Genomic DNA, 22567 nt, shown 5'->3' on the forward strand with positions numbered 1-22567 from the left:
TCAGATGGATGGCAGGTATTTATCGGGCTGATTACCTAACTAATGGAATTCCTGATTGATTTACGATTTCCTTTTGGGGAGACAGCAGAACTATAAGTTAAGTGTCTATTTGGTGACAATGGGCTTAGCATCAGCAACTCCATTTGGTGTCTGTTGTCTTTAAGAAGTTATTCAAGAACTTCCTGATCAGCATTAATTAATTAACCCCTGCTATCCCCTATACGATTTTAAAAATTTACTCAGTTGAGTTTTGTTCTTTAACAGAAGAAAACAGCTGGAGGCGTGGGGAGGTAAGTTTTGCGTGCCTGTGGCTGGGAAAAAAAAGCACTTCTACCCCCGCTTGTGGTGGTGACGGGAGAAGAGGCTGGTCCTGGAAACTAGCATCTGGTTCCCCTCATTGAAGGCGGCCCCAGGGTGTAAAGAGTGATCCCTTATCTCCTTCCTGCCAGGACCCATCAGCGGTCAGCTAGATCTCTCTGGTCCCTATTTTGACCCCTAGCTTTGGATCCTATTATTCGCCGGGGGAGGGAGGAGGCAGGGGGTAAGAGGCCCCAAAGGAAGCCCTGCACATACACTGGGAGGGGAGTGTGTCTTAGTAACAAATTAATTTGTAGAAAATTATTTTTTTGTGTGAAATACTTGTGTGAAATATTAAAGAGTAATATTAAAGAGCACGGGGAATGACCGCTCTGGCCAAGCCCTAGCTGCACCATACAGGTAAGACCATAGCTGAATGCTACCCTTAGGAATGACGATGTATGTAAACCTGATAGACACCTTCTGGTTGACGCACTGTGATTGATAACCAGGTACTCTGATTCGCACTTGTGTGATGACGTATGTTACTGAGAGCCACTCGCACTGCCGTGGGCCAGCACAGGCTTAAAAAACGGGTCTCCGACTTCAGACATCGATCGTCCTCTTGCTCCACGCTCCACGCTGCCTTGCTCCACGCCCCACGCTGCCTTGCTCCACGCCCAAGGACAGAAGAACGGCCGAGCCTCCGATCGGGAGACCGAGTGGGAACACGGCCCAAGGCTGATAGAGCTGTGGGTCCGGATGGCATGGGGGAGTGGAGGGCAGGCGTGGTGCGGGAGTAGCGGCGAGTGTTGGGGATGAGCCCGCTCCCCCCTCACCCCCGCCCCACCCCCCATGACTTAGACCGTGGCGGGCCAGCGCTGCACTGGAACCGGGAGAAGCCGAGACGTTGGCCCTCCAGGTTCCTAGAGAGGCCGCCGAGGCCCGAGGCTGTGACGCGCTTGCGCGACCAGATGGGCGGTGAGGCCCGCACTGGGCGTGCACTGCGGCCGCAGGGCCGACGAGGAGGCCGCGGGAGGCGGTGAGTGACCCGGCGGGGCGCGGGGCGCGGGGCGCATCGGGGGCTGCCGTGCGGCGGGGTTGCGGGAGGGCGGCGGGGGCGCTAGCCTGCCCTGCGGGGGGTCGGCGGCGGCTGAGGCCGGGCCTGGAGGCTGCGCCGGGGGCCGGTTGGCTGGTGCTGGACCCGGTGCCCGTAGCGCCGAGGGCGGGTCTGGGAGCGCTTCGCCGCCCGGGGCGCCCCGCCGGGAGGAGACCATTTGGAGGAATGGTTTCCGCGCTTTCTCTCCTCTCCTAATTGTGCAAACAAAGCTGCTCATTGCCGACGGCTAGGGACGCGGGTGAGTGGCAGAAAAGTAAAAGGAACTGCAATCTGGCGATGTTTTCGTCGGGAGGCTTCCTGATATTGAAAATTTTACGCATTGTTAATGCAAACTCATAAACATGCATTACGAAATGGGCTCCTACTATTCCTTTTAAAATCTTACTGCGATCAAACAATGCCATGATGCAATATACATAACATTTACCAAATGATACATAAACATTTACTGTTTTCACCATTTCAAAATGTATAATCGGTGCCATTAAGTCCATTCATACTGTTGCTTATTGGAAAACTGTATCTTCCATTGGGGTAATGCAGTTCATATACTTGATTTTGGTGCTAGCATTGTGGTAGCACTAAAACATGTTTCCAAGTAGAATTAAAAGAAAACATTTTGTTTGCTATTTTTTTCCCCATAGTACACAGTGCCCGAGGCTGTAAATAGAAACATTTTGTTTGTTAGAATTGTCTACAGAATGAAAGAGTTGTATGTAAAATGCAGTTTGTTAAGCAGGAGGTGCATCTCTAACCTAAGGCCAGGGGTTCTGTCCTCTGACCTGCATAGGCCTAGGAAGTCAAGGTGTCCTTCTCAGTTAAAAGGGGTGGCCAGGAAAGAGCATCCGGTTTCAAACTGCTTGTGGTTCAAAAGTGAAGACTCATTCCTATTCGTCGGTTGCTTTAGAAGGAGTGTTTTTAGCTGTTTTTTGATTAAGGGTTTCAGGGAATTTCCATCTGTTAATACACACAAGTACATCCGCGAGGGACTGACCACCAGGCTGCTCTCTCACATGTTAGGTTAAAGCTGAAGATACCAGACAAATTTTGGTTAAAAAAGTAATCCTTGCCTCTGCCAGGTGGCTGGCTGGGTTGGTCGGAGTGCCGTCTGGTGCACCAAACTGGTTGTGGGTTCTATTCCGGGTCAGGGCACAATCCTGGGCTGGGGGTTCTATCCCCAGTCAGGGGGCTGGTATGGGAGGCAGTTGATTGATGTTTCTCTCTCATGTCATGTCTCTCTTTCTCTTTTTCACTCCCTCTCTTCCTTCCTCTCTAGAGTGAATAATCATATCCTTGGGTGAGGATTTTTTAAAAAAAGTAATCCTTCCTGTAAACTGAAAAGATGGGAATGTTTTGGAGATAAACTTCTATATGTGCTTACAAGGGAACTGGCAAAAGCGTAAGAAATACAAACTGTTCCACCTTTAAGTTTTCTGTGGCTCCTGTAAGCATTCTGTGATGTCAGAGTTGCTTGAGAGTAAAAATGCATAAAGCATAGTAAACATAACTTACCATATTTTGCAGTCTCCAGTATGTTTATATCAGAAACAATCTGAAGGAGCGTCCTCTTTTTTTATTATACAACATAGCACCTGTCGCTGTCTGAGATACCAGGTGTTTTATTAATTTCATTGTCTGCCTTCCCATAAGGCCCTCAGGGCAGTGCTTTTTGTCTGCTGTATTCACTGCTGTGCCCTTAGTGCTTAATACATAGTAGTTGCTCATTAAATATTTGTTAAAGATTGAATCCCTGTTGGAGATAAGAAATCACTGTATTTTATGTCCCTGGATTGCTAAATTAATCCTAAATATCTAAGATAGAAATAAATCAGAAACAAAATGGTAACAACTCAGACATCTTCAATGTAAAACCTTTTAATCTTGAGTAATTGTAGACTTACAGAGGGTTACAGAACTGTACAGAGTTTCCTTATTCTCTTTACCCAGGTTGCTTTAAGCTAGTATCTTGCATAACCATAGTACAGTCATCAAACTTAAGAAATTTACAGTGGACAATCTGATTAATGAAACTGATGACTTTAATCAGGGTTCATGAGGTTCTGACTATTAACCCTTTGTGTTCCAGGATTTAATCTGGAATCTCTCATTTATTTAGTAACCATGTCTCCTTATTTATTTATTTATTTTTAAGTTTGTGGCAGTTTCTCAGTCTTTCCTTGCTTTTTATGATGTTGACACTTTTGAAGTTGTGTTTTTAGAATGACCATCAATATGGTCTTGTTACATGCTTTCTCCTGTTTTGAGAATGATACTGATGTGTCTTGTACTGGTGATATTAATCTGATCCTTCTACATTTCTTAACTGAAATTTTGTGTGAGGAAGGTTTGTGCCGTCACCCCTTTTGTTTGTTTGTTCAATTAGTTATATCAGTGTGTGGTGTCGGAAGTGGAACTTCTTTGGCTTGTAATGCAGTGCTGCTGTTGTTCATTTTGTTGCTTAAGCTATTCCCGCATTGGCCACTGAGAGCTCTCTCAGGTTGCGTGTCTCCCTTGAGGTGCCCCCTCCTTTTCTGTGTCTTTGTCTGACTTTCTGGCATCATAATTAGCATCTTGTATCTTCTCTCCTCTGGCCTGGAATCAACCACTTTTCCAAGGACACAGGTTCTGTTTATTAGAGAACGAACGGTATTTAGATGCCATTAGGTTTGAGGTTATTTCTTTAATCCTCGCCCGAAGATATGCTTTCATTTATTTTTTATTTATTTATTTATTTTTTAGAGAGAGAGATCCATTGGTTGCCTCCCACACGCACCCCAATCTGGAATCGAGCAATGCTCCAACAGGGCCACTTGGCCAGGGCAAGCTTATTTCTTAATTGAGATATTTATATTTTAACATTTTAAATACGTTCCGGGAGGGAAAGCTTTCTTTAGTGGCGATTATTGAGAAACTTGTTTGCGTATTGTCCGTGTATAGCATAAACTTATGTACTCTCATATGGGTAAGAAAAATTTGAGAGTGAGAGACTACTTAATCAGGATTTTTAAAGGAAAACAAACAAAATTACATTGCATCTGAGTTGAAGGAGCAAAATGACGAAAAGAAGAAAATGTCCCTGAAAAATGGTGAGACGATGGCTTGGGATTTCCCCTGTACTTTTCAAAGCCATTTCTGTTCATTGTCGGAATGGGGTGGGTTAGGGTATAACTCTTGCTGAGAAGGTCCTGACCCAGCTCAGGTTGCTTCCTGGGCCCTGGGGGCTCACATCTGTGGTAGAACTTTAACACGTTGATGAATGAAGCTCTTCTGCTGTCCTCAAAGGCTAGTTGGGACATGAGTCATCCTGTGGCATTAGGATACCTGAATTTCACTGCGCTGGTTCAGTTCACTGGCCCCTGTAGCTTCCTGTGCTCTGGGTCTTTCATTCAGAGTTTGAAAGGCCCACTCCTGGGCCTTTTATCTTTAGCTTTATCCAAGCTCATAGACCTGGAATCCTTTGCCATATTATCAGGCAGTCACCCTCACTTTCCTGTTTGTCAGTTTTCTCACCAGCTAATTACAAACACTTCACTATCTCTTTGGACCTTTCCACACAGATTCTTTAGAATATGCCAGCTTGGAGGCTTATTTTTGGTGCTAATTTCACTGTGGGCCTCAATTTCCTGAGTTAGGTCATTCCCATGTATATTTCCTTCTGGTTGCATTTCTTCAAAATATTTGTCTGGCCTCAAATTCATTGTCTTTAGCCTCACTGCCAGGTTTCTCTTCACCCTCAGCCTCACTTTTGTGTTTTCATTCTTGAGTTTTCTTGCTCTCTCCAGTTTGTTCTGCTAGTTTGGCAGGGAAAGCCACTCTCCTCCTCCTTTCTCTGACCTCCAGCTTCCTCTGAGCGGCGTTTCTGCTTCCTGATTGTGCTGCGGGAGCTGGAGCCTGCCCCTCTGGCTCCTGAAGCGCCCTTCCCTCCCTGCCTTTCTTTGCTATGGTGTCTTCATGTCTCCTTTTCTAGGCCTTCAGTTATTAATTTATTTCTCTTGTTTTCTCCAAATACTTCTTACCCTGTCCCATCCCTCTTTTTCCAAAGCAAGGCTTCATTTCTTCTCTGCTGAAACTTCAGCAGCCTCCTCAGCTCGCATGACCCTTAATGTCGTTCTTTACCTGAATTCCTGCCCTGGAGCAGGGCTGGAATTTCTCCTAGTAGCTGGATGATGGCATTCTTTCTGGGTGAGTGTTCTTCCTGTGTCAGTGACAGTAAGTTCTTGTGGGCCGAGCAGTGTTACAGCAGAAATGTGGTCAGAGGGAGAGACAAACTGCACGCACTCGGAGCGTCAGAAAAATCCGTTGTATTCCGCATCGGTGCTGGCCCAGCAGAGTCACCTCCAGAGGCTGAGCACAACCTCATGGCCCACAGTTCTTTTCAAGGTGCGCAAATTCATGCACTGGGCCCCTAGTCTTCTATAATAATAAAAGGGTAATATGCTAATTAGACTGGACATCCTTCCTGACGAAGCCAGGGCCAGAGGGAAGCCAGCCTGGTGCCTGCGGGCAGCCAGGGGAAGGAAGCATCCTGAGTTCCGAGTGCCTGCCGGCAGCTGGAGGAGGGAAGCCTGGGTCCCAGGTGCTGGAGGGACCCGGGCTGCCGGAGGGAAGCTGATGCCGGCAGCTGGGGAAAGGAAGGCCTACTCTTGCATGAATGTTTGTGCATCGGGCCTCTAGTTGTTTTATAATGAATGTAGGAGAGGAAGGCTTTGTTTTAGTATCATGGGTGAAGGTAGTGGTTTCTTTCTTTCTCTTTTCCTTTCTGTTAGGGAAAAAATGGGGGGGGGGGGGAGGACAACAGTAATTTTCATAATTCACAGAAGTTAGCCTGGAAGAGAAGGCTGTGTCCTTGCCACTGGCTGCTGTGGGTAGTGGTTTCTTTAAATTTGCTAACGGTGGTAAGGGATGGAGGGTGCCACGGTTTCAGGGGCGACGACCATCACCTGAGTCTTGGTGACTTTGCTCCTGGTGCCAAGGCCTGCTGTCCATCTCAAACTTTGTAGATTTTTGTTTTAACTCTTTTCTTTTTTTTCTTAAAAAATGTCATTTGTATTGAGGTAGCATTGGCTTATAACACTGTGTTTCAGGTGTGCAGCATTATAAAATGACATCTGTATGTAGTACATCATGCTCGCCACCGGAATCTAGTTTCTATTTGTCACCAAGGATTGACCGGTCTTACTTGTTTCCCCTCCCCCTCCACTCCCCCTCCCCTCTGGTAACCGCCAATCTGTTATCTGTCTAAGTTTGTTTGTTCTTTTGCTTGTTGGGTTTGGGGGCAGCATGGTCCTTTTTTCCTTCTCTGCCTCACTTCCCAGTATTTGTCTTACATTGTTCTCTTTGTTCAGCCAGCCTGGTCTGATTTGGTTGCTGACTGAGTGGCTAAAACAGAGCTAACTAAGGTCACCGGGATTTTTCCTCTTTTTCCAGTCGCCTGAGCACAGCCACTGTTTGCACACAGTTCCCTTCAAGAACGCGCTGCCCCTTTTCCTCGGGGCCTCCTCTTCAGTCCGGGGAGGCATTACTTGGTGGCTTTGTTTTTTAAGCAGAATTATCATTGATTATAGCTATTGATCACTACTCATTGTAAGAGTGGTGCCTAACAACGCAGGAGACAAACAAACAGGAGGGGAGAGCCCTCTCATTCTAGCCGCCTGAGGAGATAATGGCTGAGGACTCGGTGCTGAGGCTTAGGAACCTGTGCATATGCAAACTGCTTTAGTTTTGTTCATCTCACGACTAAATGAGTTCATAACTATAATTCATAAAAGTTTGGATTTTGTCAAATACTTTTCTGTGCCTATTGACATCATGTGATACTTGTTTTTTATTCTACTGCTATATTAAATTATTTTGATTACTTTACTCTTGCATTCCTAAGATAAAGTCATAGGGTATAATTTTTCTTAGATGTGGCTGGATTCAGTTTGCTAGTATTTTGTTGAGAATTTTTGCATTTATATTCATAAAAGAGATTGATCTGTTTGGTTTTGGTATCAGGTAATACTGGCCTCATAGAGTGAATTGGAAAATGTTTTCTCCTGTTCTATTTTTTGAAGAGTTTGTGAAGAATTAGTATTATTTTTCTTTAAATATTTGGTGGACTTCAGCAGTGATGCCTTCTGGGTAGTTTTTGACTACCAGTTCAGTCTCTTCACTTCCTGCAGATCTAGTCAAAATTGGTATTTCTTCTCGAGTCAATTTTATCAGTTTGTGTTTTATAATAGTTTGTCAATTTCATCTAAAGTATTTGTTTGCAAAAATATATTTTAAAATCATTTTATTTTTGTAAAGTCAGTAATATGTTTCCTCTTTCACTTCTGATTTATGTAATTTGAGTCTTTTTCTTTGTCAGGCTAGCTTACGATTTATCAATTTTGTTCTTTTTCCAGTGTCTTAAGGTGGAAAGTTAGGTTATTGAGTTGAGATCTTTCTTAATGTGAGTATATCTAATAAGGCCCTGTACATATTTACTGTATTCTGGGATATTATCTCAGTTTACCCCAAAGTATGACCATCTAGCCATGCTGATACTTGGCAGGCCCCACTGTGCAGATGCTCAGATGCCCTCTTCTCATACATCCAAGATGATCTGAACTAATAGGATCAAGCTCCACCATCCTTCTCACATGCCTCCTGGACACTAATATTGGTTATTTCATTCTCTTGCCAGTGACATCTGATGTCCCAGTAAATGGCATTGTCTACTACGGTGCTGAAAAGATACTCCCAACGTCCCAGCAGCGGCACGGCTAACCTAGGCTTGGTTTGCACTCTGCTGTGGACACCCTAAGCAGGAGTGATGCCTCCAGGCAGGTGGTATACTGTCCATCCAGCTCAGGCCCAGGCTTCACGGGAGCGAGAACGCCTTCAGCTGGTGAAGAAGGAAGAAGAGGATGAAGGCTACACTGCAGTGCAGGCTCCTAGGCCCCAGACACTCAACCTTCCTGGCCAGGAGCTGTTCCGCCAGCTCTTCAGACAGCTTCGCTACCACGAGTCTTCTGGGCCCCTTGAGACTCTGAGCCGGCTCCGGGAGCTCTGCCGCTGGTGGCTGAGGCCCGACGTTCTCTCCAAGGCCCAGATCCTGGAGCTGCTGGTGCTGGAGCAGTTCCTGAGCATCCTGCCCAGTGAGCTCCGGACCTGGGTGCAGCTGCACCACCCTGAGAGTGGCGGGAAGGCTGCGGCCCTGCTGGAGGAGCTGCAGAGAGACTTCAATGGGACACCATGGACGGTGAGTTGAGCAAGTGTGCAGTGCCCAGTGAACTCTGCCTGCCAGTGAGCCAGCTTGTTTGGGGGTAGGGTTGGCCTCGGAACCTTCAGCCCTGAGGAATGCAGGGGAAGTCTTCCCTTCTCAGTCCCGTGGCACGTGAGCAGCTGAGAACTATACCCCTAAGCCAAGGACCTTATAGCAGGCAGCCCTTCCCGCCTTCCCAAAGACGATCAGCTGCAGGAAGAATATCCATAAAACAGGAACATATTTTTGGACACAGTGACTTAGGGTATACAGAGTCCATCTTCACCTATTGTCTAATTGCTGACCTGTTAAGTGGGGTGATGTCTCTCGCTTGTAAGGAGAGGATAGAGTCTGGACTCGTGGCCTCTGAGGACATGTTAAGACCTGAAGAGCAGCCTGCATGTGCCATAAGCCTTTGAGGGTTGGCTCTGTGCAGGGAGGAGGCATCCCAACCTCAGTGTGCTTGCCCGCATTGTTGTTCCTTTCAGAGCCTCAGTTTATTGAAAAGAAAATGCAAAACTGATCTAACAGTGAGAAGTTGCTGGGTATGTATTTGCCTATCATGTGCTTGGCCCTGGCCTTGGTGCTGGATGTGGGGCTGCCATTCCCAGTGCTGGTGCTAGAGCCACAGGTCAGTTCAAGTGCACTCTGCCTCTCAGCGCTTCCTATGTCTTTGGATGCTTTTAAAATAGCATTTATCATTTTTGTAGGCTTCTTTAAAATTGTTATTTCTATAAAAATATGTATTTCTATAAAAATATCTTATTTCTAAAAAATAATCAATTCATGCATAAATAAAAGTTACTTTCAAGATTTCTGACACATATTTGACATACTTCTCCCCCAAATTTAATATAAAGTTAGACCAGTCACCTAACACACCTGAAGATAGTCTAACACCCGTAAGTGGTCATACAGCAACACAAGGGGTGACAATTACAAAAGAAAACCTCTTGGCTCAACATTGGGTCCTATTTTTAAATAATCTAAAAGAGCAGTTATTCTTTTTACTAAAATAATGAGATCAAAAAGATCTAAAAAGTGATTTATCAGAGCAAATGAGGTACACCTCAGGTATAAAATTGTGGCTTGGTTGTATGCAACTCATTTAGGTCTAGATGTGAGGGTTTTTTTTGTTTTTTTTTTTTAAATATATTTTATTGATTTTTTACAGAGAGGAAGGGAGAGAGATAGAGAGTTAGAAACATCGATGAGAGAGAAACATCAATCAGCTGCCTCCTGCACATCTCCCACTGGGGATGTGCCCGCAACCCAGGTACATGCCCTTGACCGGAATCGAACCTGGGACCTTTCAGTCCGCAGGCTGACGCTCTATCCACTGAGCCAAACCGGTTTCGGCTAGATGTGAGGTTTTACAACCCATGAAAACATTGCCTAATGAGCAGAGAGGGCCTATCTGGTCAAAAGCAGTTAGAAATTAGAAAACATAAAACAGATGGGGAGAAAGCCTCCCAGATTCTGAAAAATAACAGAAATGCTCAAGATGCATATAAAGGTACAGTGTCACTCTGGGGTTCATCCAGATGACCAAAATGTGAGAAACCTAAGGGGAGGGGTGAGGGTGGGTGGGTCCTGCAAAAGCTTATCCTCCAACTCATTTGGCTGTGCTTCCGTAGTCTTCCTGTTTCTTTATCCTCCCTTTGCGGGGTTTTGGAGGACTAGGAGACAAATTACTGCGATGAGTTGATCATCTTTAGTCTGTAGATCAGTCTCAGATGTTTCATGGCCTCAGCTCAAGTTCCATCTGTGTCAGTGTAGATAATGTGTTGGCCCCAGGGCCCGAAAACTTGATGTTCACTGGCTGTAGTTTTCTGTTCTCATTGTTACACCAGGGACAGCCTTGCCTCAGACACCAGAGCTACTTGAAGGCCAAGGCCAAGGCTGCCTCATTCTACTCGGGTGGGCACTGTCATTGTTTGCACCTGAGACTTTTTCTTCTGCGGTGCCATGGCTGCCCCTCACAATTAGCTTTGCCTCTCTGTCATTGTTACTACTTCCTCAGGTTTACAGGCTGGGAGTCCTGCCCCTTTGGGGTCCCTTTGCATATGAGCGCCTAGAGCAGTGCCCTATACTTGGTAGACATTATGCATCTGCAGCTCTCCTGTGAGTCATTATCAGTTCAACTCAGGGATACATGTCTTTCGTTTCTAAGTTCCGGGCCAGGGGTGGGGGCTGAGGACTAGTGGGGAGGGTGTCCTGTGGCACCTGCAGCCTGACCACAGTGCTGTCACTGACTTGCCAGCTACTTTCTTTTCCCTTTTTTATATCTTTATTGTTGAGAGTATTACAGATACCCCCTCCCCCTTAAAGTCCCCGAACCAGCAACTTTCTGGCTCCACCTGTCACCCCCTGGCCCACACTAGAGCCCAGGGAGGCTGAGGGGTGAGGGGTCCTCCCTGGGCTTTCTCCTCCTTTCCCCTCTGCCTGTAGGTGGTAAAGGGCCCAGCTCACCCTCCTCTGGGCTCTGAGATTGGCCGAGTTGCTTTCTAATCCCCGTGGGGATCCTCTCCCGTTTTCTTCTTGCCAGGACCCAGCCCCTGCCCAGAGCCCAGATGTGCAATGGATGGGTACGGGAGCCCTGCGAGCCGCACAGAAATGGCCCTCTGCTTCACCTCCCAGGAGCAGCTCTGCTCGGGGGGACCACCTGGAGCCTCCCTATGAAATAGGAGTGCGTGACTTCCTGGCTGGGCAATCCGGTACTCACCGCCTGGCACTAAGACCCCACCTCACCTTAAGCCACACTTCCCACATTTCCTGTCGTGTCATCTTTTCACCACCTGCCCTCTCACGACAGTCCCTTTCTATCCTGGCCCTTAACTCTGTGTCTTTTTTCTTCTTCTCTGTGTTATTGCTGTTTTGTCTGTTTCTTATTCGTTAACGCTGTGTCTTTCCTACCTCATCTGTGACCCATGTTAGCCTGGCTCCTCCTCCTGTTGTATGCCCTGCCCTCACTTCCATTCCCTGGCCTCCAGCAAACACTGGGGAACATGAAATGGGTTACAGCAGTCCCTGCCTGCTCGTGGGGGGAAGGGTGGGCTGCCCTGTCTCATGGCTCTTTCTTCTTCAGATCCTCCTGCTGCCCAGGTGCCTGCCCTTCCCCAGGAAGAGGGCTGCCCTGGAGATGGGGCAACAGCCCAGCCTCAGGTGAGCCACAGGACCGGCTGTCCTTCGTGACGTCCCAGTGTTGCTGCCTGACAGAGTAGCTGCAGCTCCCCCTCGTCCTGCCTCTGTCCAGTGACCCCACATCCAGAGGCTCGCAGACCAGACTCTCCCCCAGAGCCCAGGGCTCTTCTGCTGGATGATGGTCTTCTCTTTCACCCTGACCAGTCCATCCTGTTCTCACTCAGAGCAGCCCATTCCCCTGCCTCTCCCTGACAGCCAGGGTCTGTGGACTGGCTCTAAGGCAGTGGTTCTCAACCTTCTGGCCCTTTAAATACAGTTCCTCATGTTGTGACCAACCATAAAATTATTTTCATTGCTACTTCATAACTGTCATGTTGCTACTGTTATGAATCGTAATGTAAATATCTGATATGCAGGATGGTCTTAGGCGACCCCTGTGAAAGGATCGTTCGACCGCCAAAGGGGTCGCGACCCACAGGTTGTGAACCGCTGCCCTAAGGTCTCGTTCTGTTTCTTAGGAGGCTCTGACCTTCAAGGACGTGGAGGTGACCTTCTCCCAGGATGAGTGGGCCTGGCTGAACCCTGCTCAGCGGAACCTCTACAGGGATGTGATGCTGGAGAACTATGGGAGCTTGGCTTCTCTGGGTAAGGCATCGCTGTCCCCATGCTCTGCCCACCTTTACTGCTGCCTTCTTAGTCTTCATTATGGCGCATCCGAAGGGGCCTGACCTGGGGTACGTCCAGCCCTATAACTGCTAACCAGGTCACTGAGTCTGTCATCCAGTCTTTCCTCTTGAAAAACAGGATAAGAATGCCTGGTATGCTGGTTACTGTAAAGACGAAGTCATATGTGTCAAGTTCCTAATGCATTTAGGCATCCGCAATAGGTTAGCTGATTGAATTGCTCTGTGGTTCCCATCTCCAGAGAACCCTGGTGATGCTTTTGGCTGTGATTTCTCTCAGCCTCTCTTGTCTCTGCTCAGGGCTGTTAGAGATGGCTGTCTGGGCCTCCTGCCTTACCTTCCCCTCCTGCCTCTCTGGCCTCTCCCTCCTCCCGCCCATAACGCCAGGCGTGCGAGGGTCCTTGAGACTAGTTCTGTGTGACTCAATCCCGTCCCCTCCCCTTCTCCTCTGCAGTGGGGCCACTCGCCAAACCTGCTCTGATCTCTTGGTTGGAGGCAAGGGAGCCGTGGGGCCTGAATGTCCAGAGAGCCCAACCTAAGGCAAAGCCAGGTGCTGCCCCGGCAGGTGAGTTCCAGAGAACCTACCAGATCCTGCTCCTCCAGCGTCTGTTCTCTTTCTTACCATCTTTCACAGCAGGTCAGTCCTGGGGAACTTACTCCATTGTTTGCTAGAAGGAAAATCCTTAGTACTGTTGCTAAGGGTGCCGGGCCCTGGGCTTCTTCCCTCCAGACTGGCCTATTAGACATTCATTTCTGGCCGTGTCCCTTTCCCAGAAGCCCTTTCAGTATCACGATTGCTCACCGGAGGGTTTCACCGTTCCTTCTCGTTTCCCTTTCATTGATGCTGCACTCCCGTTGAATCCCCAGTGCCTGCCCCTTCCTGCTCTGAGGAGCCCTCATTCCACTCCTGCTCCTCCTCTCTGCTCCGTCCTCCCCTGTGGTAGGCTTGCTCTCCAGACCTTTTAGCCGGCTCTCCTCCGAGCCCCACCCTCGGCCCTGTCTTGTGCTGTGGGTCCTCTCCCCTCTCTTGCTATTAACACTTGCCTCTCAACCCTTTCTTTTTTAACTGGATGTGAGTTCTGCACACGTCTAGCTCCTGTGCCCATCTTGCTTCTCCTCCCTTCTCTGTCACCTGGGACGCCCTTCCACTTTGCCTTGCTCTGACTGTTTTGTAGACGTATTGGCAGTCAGGCACAAGCCACACCACCCAAGTTTGTGGCACCTTTTTGCCCCTTGGTGCTTTTCCAAGTGTGGGGAAAGAGTGCATTCTCTTGTGTTCTATTTTGTGTCAGGAGGCGAGCTCCAGATTAAATCAAGCAAGCTCATCCTAAACCCCAAACCTTTGGAAGACGCACAGGCCTTAGCTGTGTCGTCAGGATGTCGTGTGATGAGTGTTTCTGAGGAAACAGGGCCCAGAGAACCTGTGGAACAGAAGAGCCCGTTACAGGAGGGAAGTGGCAATCCCACACACGCGAGTGCTAAGAGAAAAGAAGCCAGTTTCAGTCACCGGGCAGGAAAGGAACCGGAAGACTCAGGCGGCGGCAGTAGCGTCAGTCTCAGACACGTGTATTTTCGAGTTCCCAAAAGAAAAAGGAAGCATGGCTGCGGCCGACACTTCAGAGGGAGCTCATACCACTATGACTACAAGGAGTACGGGAAAGGCCTCAGGCTCATGATCAGCGGGTTTAACCTACATCAGAGAATTCACGCTGGACTGAAAGCCCCCTCGAGGGATGCGCACGGGAAAGACTTCAGCCTCGGCTCGCATCACCCACGCAATCTTCACGCGGTGGGGACTTTCTATAAGTGCGCCGACTGCGGGAGGAACTTCAGCCGTAGCTCCTACCTCGAATACCATCAGAGACTCCACACCCAGGAGAAGCCCTTTAAATGCCGAGTGTGTGGGAGAGCCTTCAGGTGGAGCTCCAACCGCGCGCGACACGAGAGAATTCACACTGGACTGAAACCTTATAAATGCGATTTATGCGGCAAAACTTTCCAGCGCCTGTACGCCTACCACCTGCACCAGGAGTCCCACGCCAACCAGCTGTATCTCAAAACTAGGCGGCGTCAGGAAGCGCTCGCCTACGGCCCCCGGTTGGATCATCATTTGCAAGACCAAAGTGGGGAGAAGCTCTTCGACTGCAGCCAGTGCAGGAAATCCTTCCACTGTAAATCGTATATCCTGCAGCATCAAAGGATCCACACGCAGGAGAAGCCCTTTAAATGTACCAAATGCAGGAAAACCTTTCGGTGGAGGTCCAACTTCTCTCGCCACCAAAGAATGCACCAGGAAGAAAAGTTCCGTAACCCAGACAGGGGCAGCGAAGACTGGAGGGAGGCCCCCGGCTGCAGTCAGCCCCAGAGCGACCCCCCTGCGGAGGAAGCCTTCCCGTGCCCGCAGTGTGGGCAGACTTTCCCCGGGAGGAAAGCGCTCCTTAACCATCAGAGGACCCACACAGGCCAGGAACCCTACCGCTGCGGCGAACGTGCGAAGGAATTGACGCACAGGTCGAAATTGATCGTTCGTAGGAAGCAGCATGCCCTCAACAGAAGCCCTGATGACCGGCCCTCCCGTAGCCAGGACGGAGCGCTCCAGGTCCCCCCGAGCAGCCCGGCCCCGAGCAGCCCGGCCCCGAGCAGCCCGGCCCCGGAGAAGCCCTTCACGTGCAGCCAGTGCGGGAAAGGCTTCCAGAACCACTCCTTCCTCCTCATCCACCAGCGGGTTCACACCAGAGAGAAGCCGTATCAGTGCAGGGATTGTGGGAAAGCTTTCCGGTGGAGTTCCAACCTCTCGCGACACCAGAGGAGCCACTTTCTGGGAAAACGGCTGCTCCTATACCGCGACAGCGGGGACACTTCTGATGTGCAGCCACAAAGCCTGGAGGACGAGAAGAAAGCCTTCTGGTGCCAAGAATGCGGGAAGAGCTTTACGCGTAAAAGAACCCTCTTAGATCATAAGGGGATCCACAGTGGAGAGAAGCGCTACAAATGTAACCTCTGCGAGAAATCTTACGATCGAAAGTACCGCCTGGTGAATCACCAGAGAACCCACACGAAAGAGAAGCCTTTCAGATGTCAGTGGTGTGGGAAAGACTTCATCGCAAAGCACACCCTCTGCATCCACCAGAGGAAGCACACCCGCCTGGCGCCGTCGGAAGGCAGCCCGGCTGGGCCGTCTTCCTCTCAGGACAGAGGGGCGAGTTTGCAGGAGTTAAAACGGAGCGGGGAGAGGCCCGTGGAGGGCCGTGAGCAGGGCTCCGGGCCCAGCGGACCGCAGGACTTTCCCGCGGAGAAAAAGTGTCACAAGTGCAGCACGTGTGGGAAAGCGTTCAGCAAGACCTCCCAGCTCATCAGCCACAGGAGATTCCACACTCGCGAGAGGCCCTTCAAGTGCACCAAGTGCGGGAAGACCTTCCGGTGGGCTTCCAACCTGGCCCGGCACATGAAAGGGCACCTTGGTGATTAGCTGGGGCCTGACGGCGGGGAGAGGCGTTCCCGGAGGGCCTCAGAGGGGGGCGCTGCGGGAAAGTGCTCCCAGAGGGCCCAGCCTTCTTTATTGTGGAAGCTGGTCGCAGAGAATCCCGAGGATTCAAAAGCTCGGAGGCCCCTCGTTTTACCTGCTGGAGATGAGATGCTCTTTGGGCACCTTCCGGAGACTCGGGCCCTTAGGAGTGGCCTTTGTGCCATGGCCTGGAGCTCCCCGGCCAGGTCTTCTTCCGTAACTAAAGGGAGACGCAGGCCAGTGCCCTTCTGGGTTGGCGAGGCGGGCCGTGGCTGCTGGGAAGGGGCCCTGAGGTTTTCCTCGGAGTTTGATCTCTTCTGGTCCCTATTCTGTTTGACCTTAAAGCAACAGCAGCTGCAGGAACTCCTCCGAGTCGCCCCATATGCCTCCTGGGGAGCTCTGGCTGCGGCTTCAGCCTTCACAGCTGGCTTGGATCTCTGCTGTGGGCGCCAAGTAGAGGAGAGCAGGTGTCGGGTCCCTCACTGGAGCGTGGAGCGCTCCCATCCTGTCCCCGTCCCCATCCCATTCCCCAGGTGTGCAGCTCCGTCTGTTAAACAGAAATGTGCTGAGCTCCTCCCACGTGCCAGAGACACAGCAGTGACCCGAACAGTGCCGTCTTGGATCTTTACAGATAAACATCCGAGATCCATAAACGTTTGGGTTGGTGTGTGTGTTGTGGGCAACATGCATCAGAGAAGCGTCAGGGCATGCTGGATTGGGAGGTGGGTTGTGGTTTTAAACAGGCTGGTCATGAAGGGCCTCGGCTGAGAAGGTGACATTTGAGCAAAGACCTGAAGGAGTCGGGAGTGGGCCCTGGCGGTCTCTAGAGCCACGCACAGGAGGTGGGCTCCTGTCTGGTGTCTCAGGGAGTGACAGGGGGCCCCTGGGCTGGAGTGGAGTGAGCCAGTGGAAGAGAGGGGGCCAGAGAGGCGGTGGGCAAGCCACAGGGCATTGGGGGCCTCACTGGGCCTGGAGGATATAAAAAAATATATATATTTATTGATTTTAGAGAGAGAGGAAGGGAGAGGGAGAGAGAGAGATAGAAACATCAGTGAGAGAAAAACATCATCGATCGGCTGCCTCCTGCATGCCCCCACCGGGGATCGAGCCACAACCCAGGCATGTGCCTGACAGGGAATCAGTGACCTCTTGGTGTTCGGGACAACGCTCAACCACAGCCACACCTGCCGAGTGCTTTGGGATGATTTGAGTTTAGAAGTGATGTGGTCTGAATGTGAATTACATTTTATGAGAGTTAACCACAGACCCAAGGACTCAGTAAAATGTCGCTGAAAATGTTTTATGCAGTTATCCCTGCTGCCTGTTTCTATACGTGGACACCCCCCTCCCTACCTGCCCCGGTCAAGTATCTGAATATTCTGAGACCGGCAGCTCTCAGCCGGTGTAAGCAGTTGTGATTGCAGCTCTGACCTCTGCAGGCTGCCGTGTGCTGGCTCCCTTCACCTGCAGTGCCACACCCGTCCATGCTGGCTCAGGACCGCACTCTTCCAGGCCCAGCTTTCCCTGACCCTCGTCCCTTGAAGCCCTCTCCCCTGCCCCGCCTCTCCTGGTCCCTGTTTCGTGCTGTCTTAGGTGTTGTCTGGATTTGCAGAAGTTACGCCCACCACCACAGCCAGACTGAGGCCAGGGCTGAGTGCTTGCTTACCTGTTGGCCACGCAGAGATTTTGCACCAAGTTGCCTCTGTTGAGGAAGATAGAGCTGAGTTGAGTTTAGCTGAGTCATGATTGGAGCCTTTTGAAAGGGTTCTTGAGTGAAACGTCGACTGGAGGCCACCCACAAGTGCACTCCTGTAATTAGGAGCCTGGCTCTGTGTGGTTCCGAGCCACAGGCACCAGTGAGCAGTTTCCGACGGCCCAGCCACAGTACCCATCTCGCACCCCTCTCTGGCCTGGAGGGCACACCCCCTTTTCCAACCCTGCCCTGCCTTCTCTCACTCCCCAAGAACTGAAGTTGGGGCTGAAGAGAGCCAGGTGGGCATCAGCAGGCCTTTCAGTCAGCTGTCCGGTGTCAGCCCAGCCTTGCTGACCGAGACCGTCAGCCCACAGAGTCGTGTACAGAGAAGAAAGCCCAGGAAATGTGAATGAAACGGACCATCTCACACGTACCACGCTGGCAAATTGTTCATGTGGGTGTGTGGGCCCTGGGCACTCACTGCTGTGGGAGCGGGAACTGATGACGGTTGTGCGAAGCGGTTTGCAAAATCCTGTAAAGTTGCATGTACTCGGTCACCTAGTAATCTGCTCCTGGATAAACCACAGAACAACGGCTTGTGACACAGGAGATGCGTGTGAGCCTGCATTGCAATACTGTTCGTTGCAGTTGGCAAGATTGTTGAGATAGCGAGATTGGGAAAAGCCTACATTCCCATCAGCAGAACAGAGAAGTCAGTGGGTTGTTTTGGAACTTTGGGAAGCGAGTGTGAAAGAGCCGGAGTTGCATCTTTCACAGATAAATAAAACGACGCTGAGAAACTGGTGAAGGTACAGACAAGTACCGTTTCTGTAAAGTTCAACACTGTATCTGTGAGTCCGTTACTTAAACATCTTTGTGTTTCACTTTTTCTGTAAAATGACATATTTGTGCCAACCTCACAGGGTGATTGGGGTTGGGGGTAGTTAATGAAATGGTGTAAGTAAAGTGGTTAGAACAGTGGCTGCCGTGTGAGCACTGGTGGCATATAGTAAACCATGTTGTTCTGCACTATATATTTCAGTGGTTCTCAACCTTCTGGCCCTTTAAATACAGTTCCTCATGTTGTGACCCAACCGTAAAATTATTTTCGTTGCTACTTCATAACTGTAATGTTGCTCCTGTTATGAATCGTAATGTAAATATCTGATATGCAGGATGGTCTTAGGCGACCCCTGTGAAAGGGTCGTTCCACCGCCAAAGGGGTCACAACCCACAGGTTGAGAACCGCTGATATATTTCCTGTGGACGCAAATTATATGAAACCAGAGTATGAAATCATGTATTGGAACGATGTGTGAGAAAGTCCTGCTCTGCCCTCCCAGGGCAGGGGTTGCTGATGAAATTGGAGGCTTCACTTGTGTTTTCTTTTTAAAATTACTGTCGATGTTGGTCAGCATGTGGATTTAGTAGCATAGTGCGGTGGGTGCTTTTTTAACTGTCTGCTTAAAATCCTTAAAAATAAAAAGTTTTTACGCCTGGGCTCTGACATTTTCTGATTCACAGAGATCCTGGCTCTGCTTCACGGGGTGTTAGAATGCATCACTAATCGCTCCAGGTTCCAGGTTCCTCACCTGCAGCGTCGGAGCAACACAGACGGCCCCGAGGAAAGGAGTGGTTAACAGCCCTGCTCCTCGGGGTGGACACCCAGCAACAGCTACAGGGGAGGATGTTCGTCACGCGTGGACACGTGATCTCCAAGACGTGTGGTTTACAGGAAATCATAGGCTCGGTTTCCTTTAGCTCCTCCTTGCCCAATAATAAGTAAAGTCAGAAGCTGTATACTCAAGTTTAAAGATGAAATGGGATCTGTGGACGGAGGCGCTTAGTCATTCATCCCACTTTTTTGGTAGGTGAGGAAGGTCATGAACACTCACATACCAGCCACCACAGCCTTTAAGTTCATGCCAACCCTGCCAAGAGGAGAAAGGCTTTGCATCAACCAGGTTCTAGTCAGGGGCCAGAAACCATACCAATTGTTTTAACGAGAGCTTTATAAAGAATTGTTCACTAGCCCTGGCCGGTTTGGCTCAGTGGATAGAACGTCAGCCTGCTGACTGAAGGGTCCTGGGTTCATTTCCGGTCAAGGGCCTGAACCTCTGTTACAGGTTCCTCCCTGGCCCAGGACCTGGTTCAGGGCACCTGCAGGAGGCAACCAATTGAGGTGTTTGTTTCACATCGATGTTTCTGTCTTTACTGCTGTCTTCCACTCTCTAAAAATAAATGGAAAAATAGCCTCAGGTGAGGATTTAAAATAAATAATATTATTTTTAAAAAAATCGTTCACTAGATATATCTGAATAAAAAGGCAGAAAGAAAATGGGGAGGCATCATGGAGGTGGTAACTGAGGAGCAGCTAACTCCCCCCCCTCACCACGCCCCCTGCTGGACTGCGTGAGCTGTAATATGAGGCTGACCCCCTTTTAGACGTTTGACCACTGATAACTTGAACTTTCAAGCCCTTTCTCTCACATCTGGGCAGGCTAATCTGAAAGCCCAAGCACGCCTCAGCTCCAGAGAGGAAACGGGCATTTTCATTGCACTGGAACCCTCACCCCTATCTATCTAAAAGCCTAAGTGATGGTTTGACCGGTAGCTATGATGCACACTGACCACCAGGGGGCAGACGCTCAATGCGCAGGCATGGGAACATGGAACAGAATGATGAATGTCCGAGGGAAGGGGAGGAGAGCAGGAAGAGATTAACCAAAGATCTATACATACTAGAGGCCCATGCATGGATTTGTGCACCGGTGGGGGGTCCCTCGGCCTGGCCTGTGGGGATTGGGCTGAAACCGGCAGTCTGACGTCTCCTGCGGGGTCCTGGGAGGGTGCAGGGCAGGCCAAGGGACCCCACCAGTGCACGAATTCATGCACTTGGCCTCTAGTCCATAATAAAAACAGAGCAGCTTGCTCCTTTCTGTCAAGGCAAACCAGCTGGCGTGTCTGTCCTCTCCCCAGGGAGCCTCATTACGTGAGTAATAAACTTTTCTGTAACCTGTTGATGTGTGTGATGCCATTAGTCTGGACATCTGAACCAGTTTGGGTGGTGATACAGTATCGGTCCCACCTCCACAGTGCAAGCTACAGAGCAGGAACAAAGAGGAGTGGTTAGAGTTGTTCACAGGTCAGACATTGGCAGAGCACCCCTGTGAGCTGAACTCCGACCTATGAGGAGGTGAGTGCTGGGGCTGGGGCTCATCTCTGCACTCAAGAAGCGCCCCATGTTGGCCAGTCTCGAGCTGGACTGCACTGCTGCTCCCCGAAGAGGCTGCGCTGCTGGGGTGAGGGCCTTGGGAACAGGACAGGAAGGAAAATTCTTGCATTGGGATTCTCCAGAGAAACCTCAATGGGATGTATGTATATGTAGAAGGAGGTTTATGATGAGGAATTGGCTTGTGGTTATGGAGCGCACGCTCCAGCCCCAGTCCGATGGCTGGCTGCCGGGGACCCAGGAAAAGCCCACAACACGGGTGAAATCTGATGGCTGCCTGCCTGAGCGTCCTTTCTGGCCTGGGAAGGCCAGTCTTTTTTTTTTTTAATATATATTTTATTGATTTTTTACAGCGAGGAAGGGAGAGGGATAGAGAGTTAGAAACATCAATGAGAGAGAAACATCGATCAGCTGCTTCCTGCACACTCTCTACTGGGTATGTGCTACTGGGTACATGCCCACAACCAAGGTACATGCCCTTGACCAGAATCGAACCTGGGACCCTTGAGTCTATCCACTGAGCCAAACCGGTTTCTGCAGGGGCAGTCTTTTTGTTTTGTTCAAGCCTTTAGCTGATTGGCTGAGGCCCACCCACATTATGGAGAACGATCTGCCCTATCATAGTCCACCAATTTAAATGTTAATCTCATCCAAAAACACCCTCACAGAAAAACCCAGAATAACGTTTGGTCAAATAGCTGGGCACCCCATGCGTTAGGACTCACAGAGCCAGGGAAAGGCCCTGAGACTGAAAATCTAAAGAAAGAGGCAAGGCCCTCCAGTGTAACAACTGGTAAAGGTTTGTTATTAAGGGAAACGGATTTGCAGCATTGCTTGGGCAGTTGCAAGATGAAAGGAGTCCCCGCACTGCTCAGCTGGCGCTAGAGAACGATATGGAGCAAAAATAAGGGGGCTGGGGCGGTGGGGGGGCAGCAGGGAATAGTCACATAAACGGATATGTGACTGTTTCCAGGTGCGGGAAACTGCCTTACATGCTTGACCAGGTCAGGACAACCGGAATGTTTCCTAGACACAGCACATTCCAGAGGGCGGGGGTGGGGTGGGGGGGTTGGGGGCGGCAGTGCTGGTTAATGTCTGGCAGACGATCTCCATCAGGCTGTCTCTGGGGGCGGGGAGGGGGCTGGGATGCAAACAAACCTCTTGATGGCCCAGGTCCAGCAGCGCTCAGTCTCTCCTCCTCCGTACCCTGGCCAGGAAAGTGACACACAAAATTGATCGTCCCCATCCCACCCCTCCAGCACTGCCGCCTCCTTAAATGCCCTGGTGGCCAGGGAACCAGCTGGCAAGGCAGAGGTGTGGACTGGGGAGTTCCCACCCGTAGACATCTGTAGAAGGCTGGGTGTGAAACAGATCAGTTAATAAACTGGCACCACTTTTCTGAATCATTTTCTTTAAAAAATTCCTAGGATGTTGGACTTAAAACTTTGAGACCAATAATATGTATTCAGGGAATTATGTGTGTTAAATTGTGGACAACTGCTCACTTAAAGATGTAAGTTATGCCAGAAGCAGTTGATTTTACCTATTGACCTGGTAATAAATAGCTGTTGAATGTGACCTTATTTTGCTGCAATGAACCCAGACTTAAAAGCCCCAAGAAGAGGCTGAGAATTATCTAAGACTCCAGTAGCCACTTGGGAA

The 22567-nt window shown here is 49.8% G+C and overlaps 1 protein-coding gene across 1 annotated transcript; it reads left to right on the forward strand.

Moving 5' to 3' along the window:
- Window positions 1–905: 905 nt before the first annotated feature.
- Window positions 906–15944, forward strand: ZNF445 (zinc finger protein 445; the record flags this gene model as incomplete). Its single annotated transcript, XM_081105575.1, has 7 exons — window positions 906–1339; window positions 8088–8645; window positions 11197–11365; window positions 11737–11813; window positions 12311–12437; window positions 12930–13040; window positions 13768–15944. Exons 2-7 carry the CDS (start codon window positions 8217–8219, stop codon window positions 15942–15944), a joined length of 3090 nt encoding a protein of 1029 aa, XP_080961701.1. The 5' UTR covers window positions 906–1339; window positions 8088–8216.
- Window positions 15945–22567: the final 6623 nt, after the last annotated feature.

The sequence above is a fragment of the Myotis nattereri genome (assembly GCF_964212035.1).
Source record: "Myotis nattereri genome assembly, chromosome: 14".
Lineage (NCBI taxonomy): Eukaryota > Metazoa > Chordata > Mammalia > Chiroptera > Vespertilionidae > Myotis > Myotis nattereri.